We start from the raw sequence: 19,997 nt of genomic DNA, 5'->3' as shown, positions 1-19,997 counted from the left end.
GAGAAAAGTGTTACTCTGGGGAACTCTGCTGATGCAAGCTTGGTTTTTCCTTTGAGGAATTAGATGTGTGGTCACAGTAGCTACTGTCCAGTAACCACATTTATAAATATGGATTCTGTAAGGTTCTGTCTGTGATGTTCCATAATTGTAAGAAGTGAGAAGTTGGATAGTTATAGGGCAAACAGCTTCATGGTAGAAACGGTCTGAAGTGCTAAGTCATTTTCTGGTTCCAAAGTATTTGCTACCTGCTGCTTTTTGTCAATCATCTTCTAAAGTTTCCAAGACTTTCTTGGTCTTGGGATGCTTAGACTCCTGGTGCCAATAAAAAGTAATTAAGAGAGAGATTCCTTTCCCTCATGTGCTGGAGCTTAGGGACTTATTTCTTACCTTCTTCAGAAGCCTGGCATTTAATTACTAGCAAGAAAGATTGTAGCTAAGAAGCTTGGTGGAATTTTGGGGGGCTCTGGTCAGTTTCATTAAAACATCACATTTTGGAAGAGAACCTCTTAATTACACTAGCTAGATGATTAAGTAAAATGCAGGTGTGACCTATTTCTTATCTAATACTGCTTTGTGATGTTTTGTATTGCACTGCAGTGTTTCAACATTGTCCTTGTCACTATTAGTTAAAATAGGTTGACGCTTAATGGCCAAAAGACTTTAAAAAACTGAACATAAGCCGGGCGGTGGTAGCGCATACCTTTAATCCCAGCACTCGGGAGGCAGAGGCAGGCAGATGTCTGTGAGTTCGAGGCCAGCCTGGTCTACAGAGCGAGAGCTAGGACAGGCACCAAAACTACACAGAGAAACCCTGTCTGGGGAAAAAAAAAAAAAAAAGATATGTTGATTAGTACAAAGCTTGAATAAGCATGGCCCCCAAAAATAGAAGAATAGAAAAATATTTATTACCTGCAGCACTAAGAACACAGGAGTTGTTCCAAAGTAATGTCCTCATTGAATTAAAGAGATCTAAGCTATGCATATTCATGAATTTCCATGAGGGAAAGCACTTTAGGAGTGGGTGTACTACTGAGCATGCTCAATTAAAGAATACATTCCTGAGCATGCTTTAAGGTTATAGTTCGAGAAGGAAAGATAGTAGTAGCAGTTCTGGAACACACTGAGCTCAAGGTCATGGATATTTTGTGTGTGAGAGAGAGAGAATATAGGATTCTGGAAATCACAGAGCCTCGCATGCTCTGCAGGTACTCTTCCACCTAGCTAGACTCCCAGCCCTTCATTTTTCAAAACAGGGTTTCCTCATGGAGCTTAGGCTGGCCTTGCACTTGCTTCATGTCTCCCCAACTGGTATTTTTAAATGTGCACCACACACCAGGCTAAACATGTAAGCTTGTGTGAGCAGAAGATAAAACTGGAATGATTTAATCTGAATTGATCTCATAAATGTAACTTCAACAAATCCTTACTGAAGAATCTGTGTAAATTCTTATGTAAAAATTTATTGCAGTGGACTTTATTGTACGTAGTATGGAGGCTTCATAAAGATACTTACATACTAATATATCATACATTTTGAACATATTCATTTCTCTCTCCTTCTCTTTCCCTCATTTTTCCAGTCTTGACTTTCATCTTCATGGCATATGTGCATACAAGTGATTTTTTGTGTCTGTATAAATAAGAAGAGAAAACAGGTGATTTTTCTCTTTCTGATCTGACTATTTTGCTTAGTATGGAGACTCCAGTTGCATCCATTTTCTAGTAAACAACGTACTTCATCCTTCTTTATGACTAAATGAAACTCCACTCTGTGTGTGGAGGGGACATTTGTAGCTCTATTGGTAGAGCCCTTGCCTAGTATGCACAAAACTCTGGGTTCAGTCTCCAGAACTACATAATCCAGGTGTGATGACACATGCCTGTGATCCTAGCACTAGGGAGATAGATCAGAATTTCAAGGTCATCCTAACTACATGGTGAGTTCTAAGCCAACCTGGGCTACATGAAACACTGTCTCAAAAAAAAAAAATCCACTGTATATGTATACCATATTTTCTTCATTATGTACAGAATAGAAAAATACACTGTGTATAGAAGCACCAAAGATCCCAGATAGCCAGAGCAACCCTGAGTAAAAAGAAGGAAGCCAGAGGAATCACCATACCAGATTCCAAGTTATTCTACAGAACTGTTATAATAAAAGCAGACAAGTGGACCCATAGAATGGGATAGAGGATGAAGAAATAAAGTTACACACAGAGATAAAAAAAAAAAAGAAAGAAAGCCACTTGGTTATGTTTGTGTTACATTGTTTTATTGTGTGTTTACTAGGTAGAAAGGTAGATATTTTTAGAGCTGAAAAGCCCCTGCTGGCTTTACAGTCAGGGATGCTTTGTCTTGAAAGCTGAAGAGCCCTTTGAGCTAAATTAGTTCAGGAAGGCAACACTTGTCTCCCTCTCCAGAGGTGCTTGGGATGAGAACACCTCCAAGCTTTTGGAGAGAGAAAAGAAGTTTGAATACCCAGATAATGACAGTTTGCTGAGATAAACAGCTCCCGGGTTACCAGGAGAATTTCAGGTGAGCCAGGAAGTGCTAGGAATGGTGTTGGGAGTTCACTCCCAGGGAAAGTCTGCCTGCACCCTGAGGACTCAGGCACCACCTCAGTGCTTAGCTGTGTTCCTAGGGTGGGCTTTAAGCCTCCAGAGTCTCTTTTTCCCCATAGTTTTACACTCACGCTATAATAAAATGTCTGTTCTGCAGTTTGTGAAGAGGGGATTCCACTTGGTAGATAGCCCCAGCGATACCCACCACAGGGTTAGCATGGTAGGGCACAGACAAGAGGAACAAGTAGGAGCCCAGAGGCAGTTCTGGGAAACCCGCAGGGAGGGAGGAGGAGGAGGGATAGTTAATACTGCAGAGGAGTGAAAGCATTCTCAGAACTCCAGAGGAGAGGACCCAGAGTCTAAGCCGCCACAAGACTGCATGAGTGAGGAAGTGAAGGAAGGTGCAGAAGTGATTTCCTGTGCACAGATCAAAATGCCATCCTAATGATTGTTTTCCCTAAATCCATGGAAATGAGGCATTTGTATTCATTTTATAAGTAGAATGAATAATAAATACAGCTGACTTTCAGGAAGATTTCTTTAATTGCAGAGTGGGTGGGACTAATAAAGACTGAGGGAAATCATCATGATTTTGGAATTACTCATATGGAAGGGAGAGAGTGTTTGAATAAGGAAGCTGGTAGTAAAGATGAGGAGCTGGATGTTCAAGAGTCACTGGAAACCAGAAAATTAGCAAACCTTGAAAATTAATTTGCTACAGGAAGGAACAAGAGAAACTGAGCTGAGGAAGACTTCAGGAGCTGACAAGCCTCTATGTCACCAACAAAAAAAGGAAAATGAATTGCTTTAAATCTTTTTAAAGATGTGAAGTTAATCAGCCAGCAATATCCAAGCAGATCTGTGAAACAAAGAGAATTGTGGGTCAGCGTTGACTAGAAGTTCTGAGACTTCAGTGTTAAAACTGCACCCACAGGGGGCTGGAGAGATGGCTCAGAGGTTAAGAGCACAGTCTGTTCTTCCAGAGGTCCTGAGTTCAATTCCCAGCAACCACATGGTGGCTCACAACCATCTGTAGTGAGATCAGATGCCTTCTTCTGGTGTGCAGGCACACACACAGAGATTGAGCACTTGTGTATATATAAAATAAATAAATCTTAAAAAACAAAAAACTGCACCCACTGATGAAGATGTGATGGTTTGCAGGAAGTGAACCAAGTGTGCAACCTGCAGACTTCACCAAATGTGGTGCAGAGGAAGGGGGCAGTGGCAGGTGGCCCAGAATAGGATGCAGGAGTGAGAAACCAGGAACAAGGGCAGCTTCCTGGAGAGCCGGGGGAGCTTTACTGCAAGGTGAGGTTATAAGGAGGTTACAGGATTGGTTAATCCCACACTTCCTTCCCAGTTCCCCACCAGGATGAGAAGTAGCAGGACACCCAAAGGCTAATTCTTGAGTACATACCGTGTTTGTCTTTCTGGGTCTGGGTTAACTCACTCAGGATGATTTTTTTCCAGTTCCATCCATTTGCCTGCAAATTTCCTCATTGTTTTTAACAGCTGAGTAATACTTCATTGTGTAAATACACCGCATTTTCTTTATCCATTCTTTGGTTAAGGTGCATCTAGGTTGTTTCCAGGTTCTAGCTATTATGAATAATGCTGCTATGAATATAGTTGAGCAAGTATCCTTGTGGTATGATTGAGCATCCTTTGGGTATATGCCCAGGAATGGTATAGCTGGCTCTCAAGGTAGATTGATTCCCAATTTTCTGAGAAACCACCATATAAGGGGACATTGATTCCCCCTGGGAAGGGGATAGAAATGACCTATCTGGCTAGTGGGGTGGGGGAACAGCGGCATGCAGACAGTCATGAGGATTGGGTTGAGGGGTGAATGAAGGGGAGAGCAGTGAAAGATGTGACTTGATAGGTAGAGTGGGTACATTTTGATACAAGAGAAACTCCCAGAAATCCCCAAGGATGGCCCCAGCTATGACTCCTAGCAATAGAGGATAGGTAGCCTGAACTGACCATCTCCTGTAATCAGATTGGTAACTGTCCCAGTTGTCATCAGAGAATCTTCACCCAGTAACTCAGGGAAACAGATGCAGAGATCCACAGCCAAGCACTGGGCTGGGCCTAGGGAATCCTTTTGAGGAATCCAGCACCTTCCTCTGACCTCTCCAGGCACCAATCACATATGCTGTACATATGCTTACAATCAGGCAAAACACACATAAAATAAAACAAATCTGATTTAAAAATTAAGTCAAGGATAAGACTTATTTAACACGGAAACTCTCCAGCAAACCCGAGTGTGCGTTCAGTCAGTCGGTTTTGTTACTGTGTTCTGCCTGAATGTTCGTAGAGCAGTACGTGGCTGGGAAGAAGAGATCCATATGAAAGCTTAATGAAATAACGACAATACCGTTGTCAGCTGCCTGGTTGTTGTTTCTTTGTCTGTCTTTCTGTCTGTCTGTCTGTTTGAGATGGGGTCCCACTCTGCTCACTGGTCTGCAGCTCATGAGCTCAAGTGCTCTTCCTGCCTCAACCTCCTGAGTAGCTGGGGCTGCAGCAGGTCCTACCATGCCTGGCATACACCTCCTTTAAGATGCCTTACAACTCTCCACACTAGTCTTGGGTTTTGATTCCACTTTGATGAGATGTATTTGAAGAATCAAATAATGGCTCTGGCTTTGTGTCTCGCAGCTGCTAGGTGAGCTGATCCTGGACCGCCACAACTTCGCCATTATGACCAAGTACATCAGCAAGCCAGAGAACCTGAAACTGATGATGAACCTGCTTCGAGACAAAAGCCCTAACATCCAGTTCGAAGCCTTCCATGTCTTTAAGGTAAAGAGCTGATATCTGGGTATGTTTTTCTCCAACTTTGAAATGGCAAGGTACCTGCTTTTTCCTTTCTTTTACTTGAGAGAAAATGAACCAGTCTTTCCATTTTGCAAACTTAGATTATCTTCTCCTACTAATCTAATTGCAGAAAATCATTACTTGAATGCTAGCTACAACTGGGCAAATTTGCCTCTGGTCTCTGCATATAAATTTATAAATTTAGAGAACTTTGATATCTGTAGCAAGCTGACCTGACCTCAGAGGGCCTGCAACCCAGTACCATGCAGTAAGATAAGCAGTTGTTTTCAAATTAAAATCCATTGAAAAATAAATGATGTTTGACCTGCCTGGTAAAGGCCTCTTTAGTATTCACTAGAAGCCAAGAGGGTGGAAACCCAATCAGGCCTAGCTTCGTGGAGGCCCTGCCACCATACTTAGCAGTTTAGTGCCTCCTTCATAGGGCTGTAGAGATGGCTCATAGGTTCAGAGCACTTGCTACTCTTCCAGAGGACCCACGTTCAGATTCCAGCACTCACATGTGGTTGCTCACTACCGTCTGTAATTCCAGCTCCGGGAGATTTGATGCCTCTGGCCTCTGAAGGCACCTGCAGTCATGTGCACATGGCCATATGCAGACACATATACCTACACATAATTAAAAATAATAAAAATAAATCTTAAAAAAATTAAGGCTTATTTCCTCCCACAGATTCCTAGCGTGATCTGAGACTGATCTAGAATAGAAGGCCTAAGTGCTGGATTCTGCTTTTGCCGTCTCCTCTGACCCCAAGGGAAGGCCTGAGGCTGCACCCAGCTTCCAGAGCTCAGTGTTCCTGCTTTAAAAATGGGGTCTTTTTCTAACATTTCTCTCTGCTGAGTAATAAAATTACCTCTCAGAAATTTTAGATAATAGACTTAAATATATACAGATATAAGGTAAACGTTCATTTGTAATCCCATACTCCTAACTACTTTGGACATACCTGTGGGGTTTTCCTTCAGTTGTATTCATTATACTAATAATTTATATCGTAGGTTTTGCCACACCATGCTGTGCCATAAGTAAACATTTGTGCTATGTGTAATTCCAGAACAGTAGGCATCCTACTTCATCATTGGGCATTTTTATTCTAGTATGAATGGCCCTGAGCTATGGATAACTAATTCCATTTCTTACAACTGTAGGGATGTTGCAGTTCACACTGCATCTGGCCAGCTTTTGCCCGTTTCGGGTTGTTTTCTCATTGTTGATGTCCAGAATAGACATAAAAGCTCAGTGAGCTCCCAAATTTTTGGTCTTAAAAGTGTATATTCAGGGACAGAGTTCTTTGTCTTTTAGTGGAGAACATAACAGTTTATAAGGCTATAGTTGCTGTGACAAGTTAAAAACTTAGTGTTTCTGCTACCAGATATTTCCCAAGAAGCCACTAGAATAATTAAAATGTTCACTTACAAGTTTCATTTATTTCCACTTGAAATCTGAACAGAATTGACGAGCCTTTTTTTTTTTTTTTTAATTTGAAAACTTGACTGTCTAGATTCATGCTTTGTAGTCACAGTCTTACAGTGTGTGTTTGAGAGACAGACACAATTTCGGGATGGTGGTCACCTCAGGAGAGGCACACAGGAAGGGAGTGGGGACGAGGGAGGTGTCCAGCAGTTGCGCTCTGGTTAAAGCAGGCCAGACTGGCGATGGACAGCTCGTGCGCCTCTGAGGTGCCTCGTGACGCCTTGCTCCCGGCAGTCTTCTCCGTTAGAACTGTCTCATAAAAAGTCAACAAGCAGAATGGAACAAAGAATGAAGGGGCGGTGCCAGCAAACACCAAGGAAACACCAAGTGGCAGAGAGTGGCAGACCTGCCTCAGACCCTCCTGAGGGAGGACAGTGCAGAAAGCTGTGTGCATTCCGCTCAGTGCCTGCGAGTATGCACCCTGTCAGACGAGATGAGATCTGGTGTCATCTAATTTCGTTCAGAAATGCATGATTATAGGAAGATTTAGTGCATGGCAAACTAGAAATAGCCTGCTTCTGTCCTCAGACAATCCGAATTTGGTTTCCCTAACCGTTGGACGGAGGAGGAACATTTAAAAATAGTTGACCACTGTTTACTTGTGTGCGTGTAACTTGGGCCTACCCTGCGCCTCAGCTTTTTCCTCCACTGAAGTGTGACTTGTTTACTTCCCCCAAATAATGTTTTGCTATTTAGAAAAGCAAGAGTCCTAGACTTTTTCAGTTCTTTATGAACAGTTGCCCTCCCCTCGAAGATGCAGAATCTGTGGGACATGCTCCTGGAAATGCCTTTGCAGGCTAGCAATGCCACTCCCATTACGTAGCTGAGTTCAGGGACTCCTGTGCGACTCCCTTCCTGGAAGTCTGCAGCTGCGACATGGGAAATCCTGGGGTGAAAGTCAGGAGAAGCAGTCTGGGTTCTTCACTGGTGCCAGCAACAGGCATGGTATGTCCATCTGGTAAGTTGCTGGGCTCTGAGGCTTGTGTCTTTGTGTCCTCGCTGTCCCAGAAAAGAACTTGAGCTGCTGTTAGCTGACCTTTCCCCTTTCTTTCCATTTCTGATTCCCCCGGTGACAACAACACATGTTGTCGCTTCCCACCAAACCATGGGAGCTCACTCCTAGAGCCACTGGAACTCAAACATGGCCAGTGCCAGGACCAATTCTTCATACACCATGGTGCACTCAGGTCCCAGTTACTACAAATGGACATTTGCAGGAAAACTCCAGGTGCAAAAGCTAACCGGACAGTCTAGCTAAAAGTTAAGTAGTGAGTGCAGTGCCCATCGACAAGAGTAGCTTTCCTACCAGTTGCTTTGGAAGGAGTGCAGAACCACAGGTCAGCTGCTGGAGAACCAGCCTTGAATGACTCACTTTCCTTGAGGAGAGCTCTCAAGCCGAACACCTCCTCTGCTGGCAGCAGCCCCAACGACATCCCTGGACCAAGTGACCTTGGGAACTGACGATGATCTGCTAACACCCCTTGTTGTAACAGTGTGTGAAAATGTGTGCTTTTGGGTCCAAAGACTGGGACAGGACAATCGCCTGAGTCCAGCTGTTTGCTACCACCCTAGGCAACTAGGGAGATTGTCTCAAAACACACACTGTTTATAGTAACTGCTGACTTAATGTTTCATGACATGCTCTTAAGCAGTGAGTGCTCAACTTCACGTTGCCCTCATTTGCTGTTACTTGACTCCTTGTAGGCATTTAACAAAGAGGCAGAACAGTGAAAAGTCAGTCAAGACGCCTCTTCTTCCTGTTGTAAAAACATGCTGCCCTTAAGAAAGTCATAAAAGGTTTCTGTGGGGTGTGTATGTGTGTGTGAGAGAGAGACAGAGAGACAGAGACAGAGAGATAGAGAGACTGATTTTAAGAGAGACAAAAAACAAAGTTGGGTGGAGAGGATCTAGGAGGAATTGGGCAGAGGAAAAACAAGTTCAAAAATATATGTTCTAATTTTTTCCAATAAAAAAAAGAAATTCATAAGGTGGAACTGGAGGGTATAGCTTAGTGGTAGAGTTTCTTGCTTGGTATTGTGGAAGTCATCAGCACTTTCCAAAAAGGAAATATAAAAGAAAAATAAAGCTGTATATAGTACCTATGATACTATTCAGAATAAGAAAATAATCATTTTTCTCTTACTGGAAATTGAGCCTCATGCATGCTTAGCTATTACTCTACAACCTAAATAGACCCCCAGCCCTAGAAAATTTGAAGTTGCTTGCAATATCATTTTGGAATGGATACATCATCTCCTACATTATTTCCACAGTTGTGTGATATCTCCAAGATGTATCAGAATCCCTAGGCAAGGGCAGTGGCAGCATCCCACCCTGTGTTGGTCAGTGTTTTCCCTAGCACAAGTCCTTGCCACTCACCCCCCTGAAGTTAGGCAGATAGAGGACCCTCATTTTGTGGCTGAGTAAGCTGTTTCTGTAGGAGATTCAAGGACAAATCTAGTAGCGTGCACCTTGCCACTGAACCTCGGCTCCTCTTGGGTGTGGGACTTTAGTGCGACGTTAGGTGTTTGGGGAAACAACTGTGTGGTATTGGTAATACTTCAAGAAAAGAGATAATAATAATGTAGTAAGCAATTACTGTGTGCGGGTGACTGTGCCAAATGTATACAAGCAGGAATTGCATCCTTTAATCCTTCTCAAAACTCAGTAATGTTTTGACAATAAGAGTGTGGGGAACTAATGCACGTCACAGTAGGAATAGGTTATGAGAACACTGTGCTGAGTTACGGGATGCCATTGATATGGAACGTCTGTCTATAGGAGGTAGATGGGGAGGCACAGTAGATGTGACTGCTGATGGGTGTAGGGCTTCTTTGGGGTGACAAAAATATCTTAAAGTTGAGTGTGTTGACACAATTCTGTGAACATACTAGAAATCATTAGAATATATATATATATATAATATATATATATTTTTAAACGAGCGGACTACATAACATGTGAATTATGTCTCAATATGATTGCTTCTAAAAACTTTAAAACCTGAATGGCATACAAGTCATCAGAAAGCTTCATATCCATTCAACAGACTTGCAAGGCTTGATTTGTGTAAGTCAAATTAATGTATTCTGTATCTCTAAGTAAGTTCCTAGAGACATCCAAGGACAGTATGAAGAATGCTGGGGGCAGGGGTGGGGGAGAAAAAACAAAAATAAAACCTCCGGGAGAAAGGTCAAAGGCACTCCTGGTCCCTTGACCTGCTATTTACTTTTGAAGCTGTTTTGCAGATGAGAGGTGATTTGGCCATCCCCTTCCCTCTCCTTGCTCTTGTCTGTGGGTAGAAGCAAGCACTTCAAACCAAAGGCATGATCTGCCTGCATGCAGCATGTCCCTGGCATGGCACCAATCCCAGTGCTCTTAGCCTCACCCAGAGAACACAGCAAGCAGGCTCCCCCCACTCCCACCCCCGCCCCGGACCTGTAGTGATGAGAGGGTACAGCGTGTATAAACCAGCTAGCCAGTACCCAGTGAGTCCATTCCTGGCTGTTGTTCAAGTGGAGACCAGCTCCTGATATACAAGGAGTGTGTTAAAGGACTGTAATGGCCGCTCCTCCAGCTGACCAGGAAGATCATTCTGCCTGGGCTATAGAGTGGTTTCAGGAGCAGCCTGACCAACATAGTCCCAAAAAGTAAAAGAGGTCTGGCATGTGTGTGGCTCAGTGGTAGAAGGTTTGACTGTAATGTGTAAGGCCTTAGATTCAACCCCTGGTACCACAAAAATAAAATAACAACAAAAATACTAAATGAAAGAACAGAATACAGACCAGTGTGTAAAAAAATGCAAGCTCAGTTTTCTTTAGGATGGAAGGCTGCATAAGCCATTATTCCCAGTGAATATGTCTGAGTGGAGGGGTTCAGAGGATTGAGTGAGTATCTATTGTGGTACTGGGATGGAGCCCAGAGCCTTACAAGTTCCCGCCGCTGAGCTGAATTCCAGCCCTGTCCCTGCTTACTTTCTTCTCACTTTTCCCTGGTTCCTCACCTGTGTCAGTGAAAGAGCAGTGAGAGAACAGTATCTGTTGTGAGCACTCTGGCTATCTGAGAAGGAACCTCAATTTCCAGCCTGCTGGCCTCTGCCACCCTCACTTCCTGCCTTGGTGTTCAGGGAGCTTAGTCAGCCATGGCATGGGCACCTCCCTTGTAGAGCTTGGCTAGTCATTCTTTAACAGAAGCAAGCTAGCTGTCTCTAAGACTACCAGTTATTGGTGTGTGTGTGTGTGTGTGTGTGTGTGTGTGTGTGTGTGTGTGTGTGTGTGTAAGAGTAAGAATACTTCATCTTTACTTCTGTGGAATGGACTTGTGCATGGGCAACTGAGTATGCAAGATTTAATTTTCATAAGAAGCATTCAAATCTAAAACGAAGAACAAAATACTTTGTTTCCTGATTTAAACATTTTTGACTGTGACTACTGCCTTTTTCTGTGTGCTTGGAAACTCCATCAATTACATTTCTGAGACCTGTCATGTAAACTGAGGGATGCAGGCAATAAGGCAACAATTCAAAAAGTAACAGGCCGTTTTCATGTGTTTACATTTGTTTAGAGGTACTTTGAAAATCACATGGTTTTTAAGGAAGGAGCGACAACAGCTGTTCTGTACACATCAGTCAGCAGCGAGCTTCCACCCTGGGGTCTCCTACACGTCAGCTCGGGGTCCTGCCCCACCCACCCCATAAGGCCTCAGATGGTCAGTGGCAGTAGAGTCTAGCAAACAGCTGCCTTCTGAGCAGAGAGCTAGGCAGCCAGAACTCAAACAAAGGGGAAATGTTAAAGCTTGCAGACCACCTGATCAGTTTTGCTGGGTTTGGGTATAGGGTGAGGGCCCTAGAGTTCATCCAGCATGCCTGCCTGCAAGCTCCAGCGGGCTTCTAGAGAAGCTTGGTTTGCCCAGTGTACCTAGTCTCTCTTTCATTTTTAAGCAGTGCTTTTGTGAGTTATTTATGTAGTTACCACAAAATGCCAGGCAATTTGTAGTTAGAACTTTAGCAGCTCTCTCATAAACAAATGTCAACCAGAAAAGGCCAGAGCATGGCTGGCTATTCCTCCCATACTCATGGGTATTCCGTGAACAGCAGGCGTTTGTGTAACAGTGTCAACAAGCCTGGAATACCTTTCTGGTAAGTAACAATTTTAGTTTATTGTAGCAAAAGCCATGTCTATAAAAATTCACATGTTGACCATTTTAAAAGGCAGAGCTCCGTGTTTAGAGTTATCACCCCCACAGGTCATGTCAGAACATTCCAGCACCCCAGAAAGAAACCTTATGCACTAGGCAGTCTCTCCATTCCTTTCTCTGCTATACCTGGGAGCCAGGCAGCAGTCTGCTTTTCACTCTGGATCTGCCTGTTTTGACAGTTTGTGTAAATGGAGTCAAATCCAGGTTGTGTCTCAATCAGCACATTGTTCCTTGTGATGTCCATGACAGACTCTACTCTACGGCGTGGACATCCATTCACTGGTTGGTGGGTACTCAGGCTGCTAACACTTGAGGCTGGTGACTGCTCCTGCCATCAGCACTGGAGCACAGGTTTATTTGAACAATCCTTTTCCCTGTGTGGGGACAGCATTTTTTGGTCACACCGTCTCTTGCTGCTTAGCTGACTGAGTAGGTGCCAGACTTTTCCACGGCAGCTACCCCGTTGAGCATCCCAGCTTGCCGTGTCTGTGCTCAGCACACATCCTGTTTTATATTTGAGTGCCTATGCAGTGGTGTGAACCGACGTCCTACTGCAGTGTGACCTGCACTGCCCTAAGCCTCTCTGTTGGCAGGATTACTGGTCATTGCTTTACTCCTCTTTGGAGAATGCTCTACTCAAGTCCTTTGCCTTGTGGGTGGATTATGCCTTGTTGTTGAGTTGTAAGAGTTCTTTATATAGTGTAGATGTGATATCAGTAAGATCTATGACCTGCAGATATTTTCTCCCACCCTCCTAACAGTATCCTTTATACAGAAGCGTTAACTGTTAGTGTAGCTCATCTGATGGGCAAGGTCGTGAATGTGTCCTCTGTAGTTTTCTCCAAATGTCTTAGTAGCTCTTATATTTTAGACCTTTGGTTCATTTTTAATGATTTTTGTATAGGGTGTGAGGTGAGGACCCAGCTTCATTCTGGAATTGTTTTTTTAATCTGAAAAGTATTTAATTTTGTCAAATTCTGGAATAATTGAGATGACCATGTGGTTTTCCTGCGTTCACTCAATGTGACATCAGCTTCCTAGGGCCATCGTAGAGTACCACAGAGGACTCTGAAGAACAGAAGTCTATCTTCCCCAAGTTCTGCAGACCACAAGTCCAAGGCTAAGGTGCCAATAGAGTTGGTTCTTCTAGAAGGCTTCAAGGAGAATCTTTCTGTCCTCTCTCCTAGCTTCTGGTGATTGCCAGCAGTTTTTCCTTGTAGACACATCACTGCATCCCCTGTCTTCATGTGACACATTCCTCTCTGCATGCCCATATACCTCTATATCTTAAGTTCCTTCTTGCCAGTCATTAGATTTAACCCAATATGACCTCATCTTAGCCTGATGAATTTGTCAAGTCCATGTTTCCTTAGAAAATGAACCTTTGGGCTGTAAAGGCATCTGTAAGGGAACACAATCCATCGGGTGTTTCACTGTCTGTGTGACACTGTTAATTGCCTTTCATTCATAAGGGATATTGATTGCCCTTTGAGAGCTCTCTCATTGTTTCATCTAGCTTTTGTATCAAAGTATTACTGGCCTCAGAATGGGCTGGGAACCCTCTTCCTTCTTTGAAGAATTTGAGAAACACTGCGTTCATTTTTTTTTTCTTTTAATGTTAGGTAGAAATTTCCCAATGAAAGTGAGCTGGCCTGGGCTTTTCTTTGTTGGTAGTGTTGGTTACTGACTTGATCTCTTATAATAGGTTTGCTGAAATTTTCTATTTGAGGAATTTAAACATTTTTTCTTAGTTATCTGTGGTGGTTAATATTGGCTGTCCACTTCACAGGACCTGAATAACTGAAGGGGCAAGGTTATGGCACATCTGTGAGGGACTACCTGGATTAGTTTGAGGTGGGAAGACCCACCCTAAATGTAGGCTGGAGTCAGGGACTGGGTGAGCAGGAGAGAAGGAGCGGAGGGCTGGCCTTGCTGGCTCTCTCCCGACTGCGGGTGCGGCAGCCTCCACGCACTCAGACCAGGAACTAGTGCGGTCTCTGGATTGGACACTACTCACAGCTTGTGTTTTAGTAAAGTTGCTAGCCATGCTCCGCTTGAAGTTTAGCTTTTCAGAATCCAGCCTTTTTTTTTTTTTTTTTTTTTTTTTTTTGAGACAGGGTTTCTCTGTGTAGTTTTGGTGCCTGTCCTGGATCTCACTCTGTAGACCAGGCTGGCCTCGAACTCACAGAGATCTACCTGGCTCTGCCTCCCGAGTGCTGGGATCAAAGGCATGTGCCACCACCGCCCGACTTCCAGAGTCTAGCTCTTACCTAGCCAGAGGCTTGTCAAGGTGGTCGTCTCAAGAGCCAGTTTCTGGTGTTAGTCATTCTCTGTCTGTGGTTTGCTCTCCTCCATCTCTGTTCCTTTGATTCGCTGCTTTTCTTAGTTCCTTAAAGTGTAAACTTAGCTTTCTTCTGAAAGTAGGTATTTATAACCACGATTTACCTGCCTAAGTGCTGTTTCTCAGTTTCATTTTCACTTGTCTCAAGGTGTTTACTAATCACCCTTGTGCCTTCTTTGTTCCAATGGCTAGGAGGAGCCTAAGATTCTGTGTAACCAGGAGGTCAAGGCCTGATCTTCGCCACCTTATGGTTCGCGACCTGCTGGGTGGAAGTCTGGGGACCCTCTTCCTGGCCTCCATGGGTCCCTGGCCTTCTTGGGGTGGAGTTACTGCGGGGTAGCAGTGCTAGAGACTGTTCCACCATGAGCCGCAAGGACCACAGGGACCATGGCATTCTCAGGGGAGCCTGTGCTGCTAAGGAAGCTGATACCCCAAGACTGGTGATGGGGGAAGCGAGCAACAAGGATTAATGGATCATGTTCCTGTCACTTGTATGTGAATCTTCTCAGAAAGGCGTTGCTCAAATGTTTCCCTCTGTTTTAGGTGTTTGTGGCCAGCCCTCACAAAACGCAGCCTATTGTGGAGATTCTGTTGAAAAATCAGCCCAAACTCATTGAATTTCTGAGCAGCTTCCAGAAAGAAAGGACAGATGATGAGCAGTTCGCTGATGAGAAGAACTACCTGATTAAACAGATTCGAGACTTGAAGAAAGCAGCCCCGTGAAGATGGGCCCTGCCCAGACCGCGTTTGTCTCCCTTGCCCAGAGTGTACAGTGCCGTTTCAACAGTCTCCATTCTTGGGAAGACTTTGGAGCTGCCTGTTTTCTCAACTGATTGTTCAAAGTAGATGGAATATAAACAGTTGAATGGAAAAAAATCAACCTAGAATAATATATTCATTGTAATCAAGTCTGTGATTGCTTATGTGGAATCAGCCATTATATTAAACATTGATAAAAGCAAGTGTAACTCCAGAGTTGGACCCTGGGTCACCCAGGCCACCAAGTAGAAGGAGCACAAGTGTCTCTTGGGACAGAACGGGTAGGGACCCCTATCTGTATGTGTTCATTTAGACAGGCTTTTTCAGCCACTACAGAGACAGGAGACGACTGCAGTGTGTGTGTGTGTGTGTGTGTGTGTGTGTGTGTGTGTGTGTGTGTGTGTGTGTGTGCGCACTTTCCCTGCCTGCCTGCTACCTCCTGGCTCCAGTAGGTGGGTCCTGTCTTCCAGAGGAACAGTGCTCAGTTCTGCTCACTGTCCCTCCTGTGTGCCAAGCCTGATCCAGGGCCATGCCCATTCCAGCTATAGATGGCTAGCCTGGCAGCAGCTGAGGACCAGGTGAGATCAACAAAGGCCGCAGAGGCGGAGAACACCCATGGGGTGTGACTTTTCAGAGGAGAACTGCCAACAGGTGGCTGTGGAGTCACCGCTGTTCTGTGTGCCCATCGGGAGGGTCAGTGAGTGTAGGGATAAGGAAGAATGCTTGTGGCGACTGTTTGGAGAGGTGGGGTCACAGTGCATATGAGCCATGGAGCTAGAGGGAGAAGTGATTCATGCATAAAAAGTTCTCAAATGACCAAAGATTCTCTCTCTCTTGTCCGGTTTGTTCTGTATAAACTGTCATTCTGTAATTGCCCATCAGTGTCTTTAGTGAGAAGCTAAAAAGTCTAAAAATGTTGCTCCCGGATACCCTCTTGTGTGCTAAAATAACTTAGGTGTTCATTTGTGTCCCATTAATGGGCACAGAAAGAAGAATTAATTTTTTAAGTCCATGATTTGTTTTCAGACCTCAGACCTCGAAATGGAATTTTAAAGCGATATTTCCTAGGCAGTGGCACTACGATTGCTTATCTGCTCTTCTCATCCTGAAGCCCATGGCCTTGACTGCTGGCTCCTTGTCTTTGGCCGCGTCAGTCTCCACCCCGAGACAGGAAGGGAAGTGTGATCTCCAGTGTGAGTGTCTCCATGGGTTTTCCACCCAGAGAATTCCCAGGCAGGGCACTTTGCCTCTTGACTGGGGTTCAGGTGTATTGGCCTCGTGTAGCCCCTGGTGACCTGCATTTGTCAGTCACAGGAGTCAGATTATTTTTATAATATTCCCTCATAGTACAGAGTCCCTTAGAATTTGACCTTTCTGGATTTGCTTATTTGATTAGAAGAGATGAGAAAAACTTCTTAAATGTGTTTCTGTAGCATCCTGGCACACAGACACAGCCATGTTCTAATTTTATTTCAGTTAAAAACATTTCTTTTCTCTGGATTTGAATTGGCTCTTTGCCAGCATCCCTTTATCATGGCTGTGTACCTGCCCAGCAGAAAACTGTGGAGCCTGAGATACAGTTCACGAGGCAGTTCGGGTGTTGGTATGAGTGTGTAAGCTATTCCCTAAGAAGGGGGCACTGGAGCTCACCATCATCATGTGCATTCACAGAGGTCACCATACATACTGTGGGACTTGAGTTCGGAAAAGGTCACAGTGAGTAAGAAGCACGATTGAAAGACTGAATAAAGAGCACCACATACTCTGTTGGTCTTATTCCTCTCACTTTATTCATGCAGTTGGGTTCTTGTCCTGGCTCCAGACCGGAAAGGCCCCAGACCAGGAGACCCCCAAGGCCACACTGAGACCCCAGTAGTGCACGGCAACACAACCGAGACCCCAGCTACATCCTGTGACCAGGCACCAGCCAGCAAGTACCAAGTCTCACTGTGCCTGCCTCCTCACTTCGGAACCATTCCCATGAACAGACTAGAGGTCGTAAGAATGTTCCAGACCTAGGGTGGGACACACACAGACACCCAGAGTGACCTGAGGCCCCATTTCTGTCCTTTTCTATCTGTCATCAGGGCTGTGACCTGAGAAAGGTCGTGGTGTTGGGAGCTATGTGCTGTTCTCATGTGGTGTTCTCCTACTGAGACCTGGGAGGTTCTCAGCGTCGGGGTCCTGGAAAGTAGCCAGTGGAGATTGAGATCACAATGTTCTTGGATGAGGCTCTTGGCTAAAGCCAGGCATCTGCCCAAAGTTAGGGCTGTTCTTGGAGAAAAGGCTGGGAAGCAGCATACGCCCCTTGTAAATGTTCCTGACTCAAAGCCTCAGCCATTCCTCATCCTGTGGTGCCTCTGGGGAATGATGTGAGCATCTCGAAGTCTCCATCACTAGCCATGCTGACTGTTGTGAGCCTTTTGAAGCAGACCCAGCTGCCGTGGCCACAGTGGCACCTGAAAAGTACCCAAGTCCCAGAAGCGATTACAGTATGAAGGGAACAGAATTCAGAATGACCGCAATTGTTTTCTTTAGTGTGTATTCACTGTCCAAATAATGGGTTTAATTATGACATCCTCACGCATGTATTACATTTGTGACCCTCACCTTCAACCCCTCTTCCTCCTGCTGGTCGCCTTCCTCTTCCCTAATACTCTCCACCCTGTACTGTTTCGAGTATGAAAAGATAGTTGCTTTACTTGCATAGATCACTCTAGTTAAATGGTATTAGAGGCTGTTAGTTATTATGGGGCGCGGTGTTATTCATTAAGCGGCCCTGTTTACCAAGAGAGAAAAGCCGCAAGGCACAACAAAACCCACTATAAGAGTTTATTAAGAGAAGGAACAGAGGGGAGTGCTTAGGTCTACGGAAATGGTCCTGCAAGGAGAGAGAGGGGAGGGGTCTATGACCCGCTTTTTATGGATTCCCCCACACATGCGCATAGATTACATGATCACTCTGCAAATTATGTGACCACGCAGTGCACGGATTACATAGGATGTAAGACCCCTGGATGACTAAGCATCTTGCCAGTACATGCTTGGTCATGGGGAATGGCTAGAAATTCCAACAGAGGCAATTAGGATTTTATGTGTTTTGTTTCTTTTTCTGCTTGCTTGCATGTTTGTTGTGAATAGCCGCCATCTTCTCACTGGCATCCCCTCAGGAAGGGTTTGGATATTGAGAGCCCACCACTGGATGAAGGTCTGAAGCATTCGAGACTTTGGAAGGCTGGTTTGCCTCAGGTGACTGAAGAGGCTGAAGATGGATATGTATAAGAGTGTGATTTAGTTTTGAAGGATGTAGAACGTCTGTGAGTGGCTGCCAGGATGAAAGCATGGAAGATGCAGACATAGCCACACCTCCCACAGCAGGGAACATGTAGCCTCAGAGAGAGTGACACCCTGCTCCTGATCAAGCAACCAGCAGTAGAACCAGGATCAGGGCCAGCTCTGACCCCAAAGTCTCAATCTTGGAAGACAGAGTGTCTCCACTAGGCCATGCCTCAGCCTCCCCTCCCAGGCAGGCCCTTCCCCCGTGGCCCATAAAGAGAGAAACCCAGATCCAGCCCTACCAGACAACTGCTAATAGCCATGTATCTGGGCCCCTCTCAGGCCTGCTTGTTAGACTTCCTAACACTCCCCCAGCTACATGACCGCACATGCTCTGTCCAGTAGCCAGGCAAGATGCTTAGTCATCCGAGGGAGGGCCTTACATGTGGTCACATAATCTATGCGCATGTGTGTGTGGGGTCCTATAAAAGCGGATTCCTCCTATTTCCCCTCCTCTCTTCCTGCAGTCATTCCATAGGCCTATACACACCCCTTCTGTTCCCTTAATAAACTCTTATAGAGGGTTTTGCTGTACCTTGTGGCTTTTTTCGAACGGAAAACAGCGCTGCTTAATAAATAACACTGCTCACATTCATCATTGTCATGCTCATCATGTGGGCCACAGCTCATCATTCAAAGGCTTGGTAACCCCATCACTACACAAAATGGGTTAACATTTAGAAAAGTGGCATCCATAGGCCATGTCTGTACTTACACCCTTACCTAAGCCAGAGGCTGAAGCAGGAGGATCATTTGAGCTTATGAACTCTAGACCAGCCTAGGTAGTAAGACCTGTCTCAAAAGGGGAGTGTGGAGGCAGGAGGTATAACTGAGTTGGTAGTATGTTTACCTAGCAAGCATGAACCCACAGGTTCAATCACCGCATAAACCAGGCATGCTGGCACTCAGGAGATGGAGGCAGACGAATCAAAGTCATCATTCTCAACTACAGAGCAAGTTCAAGACCAGCCTGGGATACAAGAGACCCCATCAATCAAACAAACAAAAACAGTGACAAAAAACAAAGTACCATCATGCCTAAGCAGTTGACCACAGACCAGAGTCTCACTGTGTGCCCAGCATACCCTCTTGACCCAGGACCCAGAGGTTGGGCAAAGCCCTGGCTGTAGACTGTTGTCTCTGTGAAGGAAGAAAGCCTCTGCCCTTTCTGCAGGCACAGAGTGTGACATTCACATGGCCATGCCCTGCCCTGCCTGGATGAATGAGCCTCTGTATTGCCTGGGGTGTGGGAGGAAAAATAAGGGCACACCCACAGCTGGCTGGCCTGCTCCTGGCAGCTCCAGTTGTGACCTTCACCTTGACTGAGGCATAGCAACTTTACCCAGCTGTCCGTTTGCTGTGCCCATCTGAATCCAGGTGGAGCACGTGGCCAGCAGCCAGGGAATGTACAGCCAGGGCAAAGAAAGTGAACAGCACCCCTGAACCTCCATGTGGGAAAGGCTCCCACTCCAGCCCCAGCCCC

The 19,997-nt window shown here is 45.1% G+C and overlaps 1 protein-coding gene across 6 annotated transcripts in view; it reads left to right on the top strand.

Moving 5' to 3' along the window:
• Nucleotides 1–16,943, top strand: part of Cab39l (calcium binding protein 39 like) — a 127,909-nt gene extending 110,966 nt beyond the window's left edge. For all 6 annotated transcript variants that reach the window (XM_052733074.1, XM_052733077.1, XM_052733075.1 and 3 more), the window contains 2 exons: nucleotides 5,232–5,375; nucleotides 14,963–16,943. In XM_052733074.1, coding sequence (XP_052589034.1) covers nucleotides 5,232–5,375; nucleotides 14,963–15,142 — 324 coding nt within the window. In that variant the 3' untranslated portion in view covers nucleotides 15,143–16,943. The remainder of the gene's footprint in view (nucleotides 1–5,231; nucleotides 5,376–14,962) is intronic.
• Nucleotides 16,944–19,997: the final 3,054 nt, after the last annotated feature.

Source organism: Peromyscus californicus, unplaced genomic scaffold (assembly GCF_007827085.1).
Source record: "Peromyscus californicus insignis strain IS unplaced genomic scaffold, ASM782708v3 Scaffold_12__1_contigs__length_115047231, whole genome shotgun sequence".
In the NCBI taxonomy this organism is placed as follows: domain Eukaryota; kingdom Metazoa; phylum Chordata; class Mammalia; order Rodentia; family Cricetidae; genus Peromyscus; species Peromyscus californicus.
Note: the sequence above shows the minus strand (reverse complement) of the source record. Positions and strands in the feature narration are given on the sequence as shown.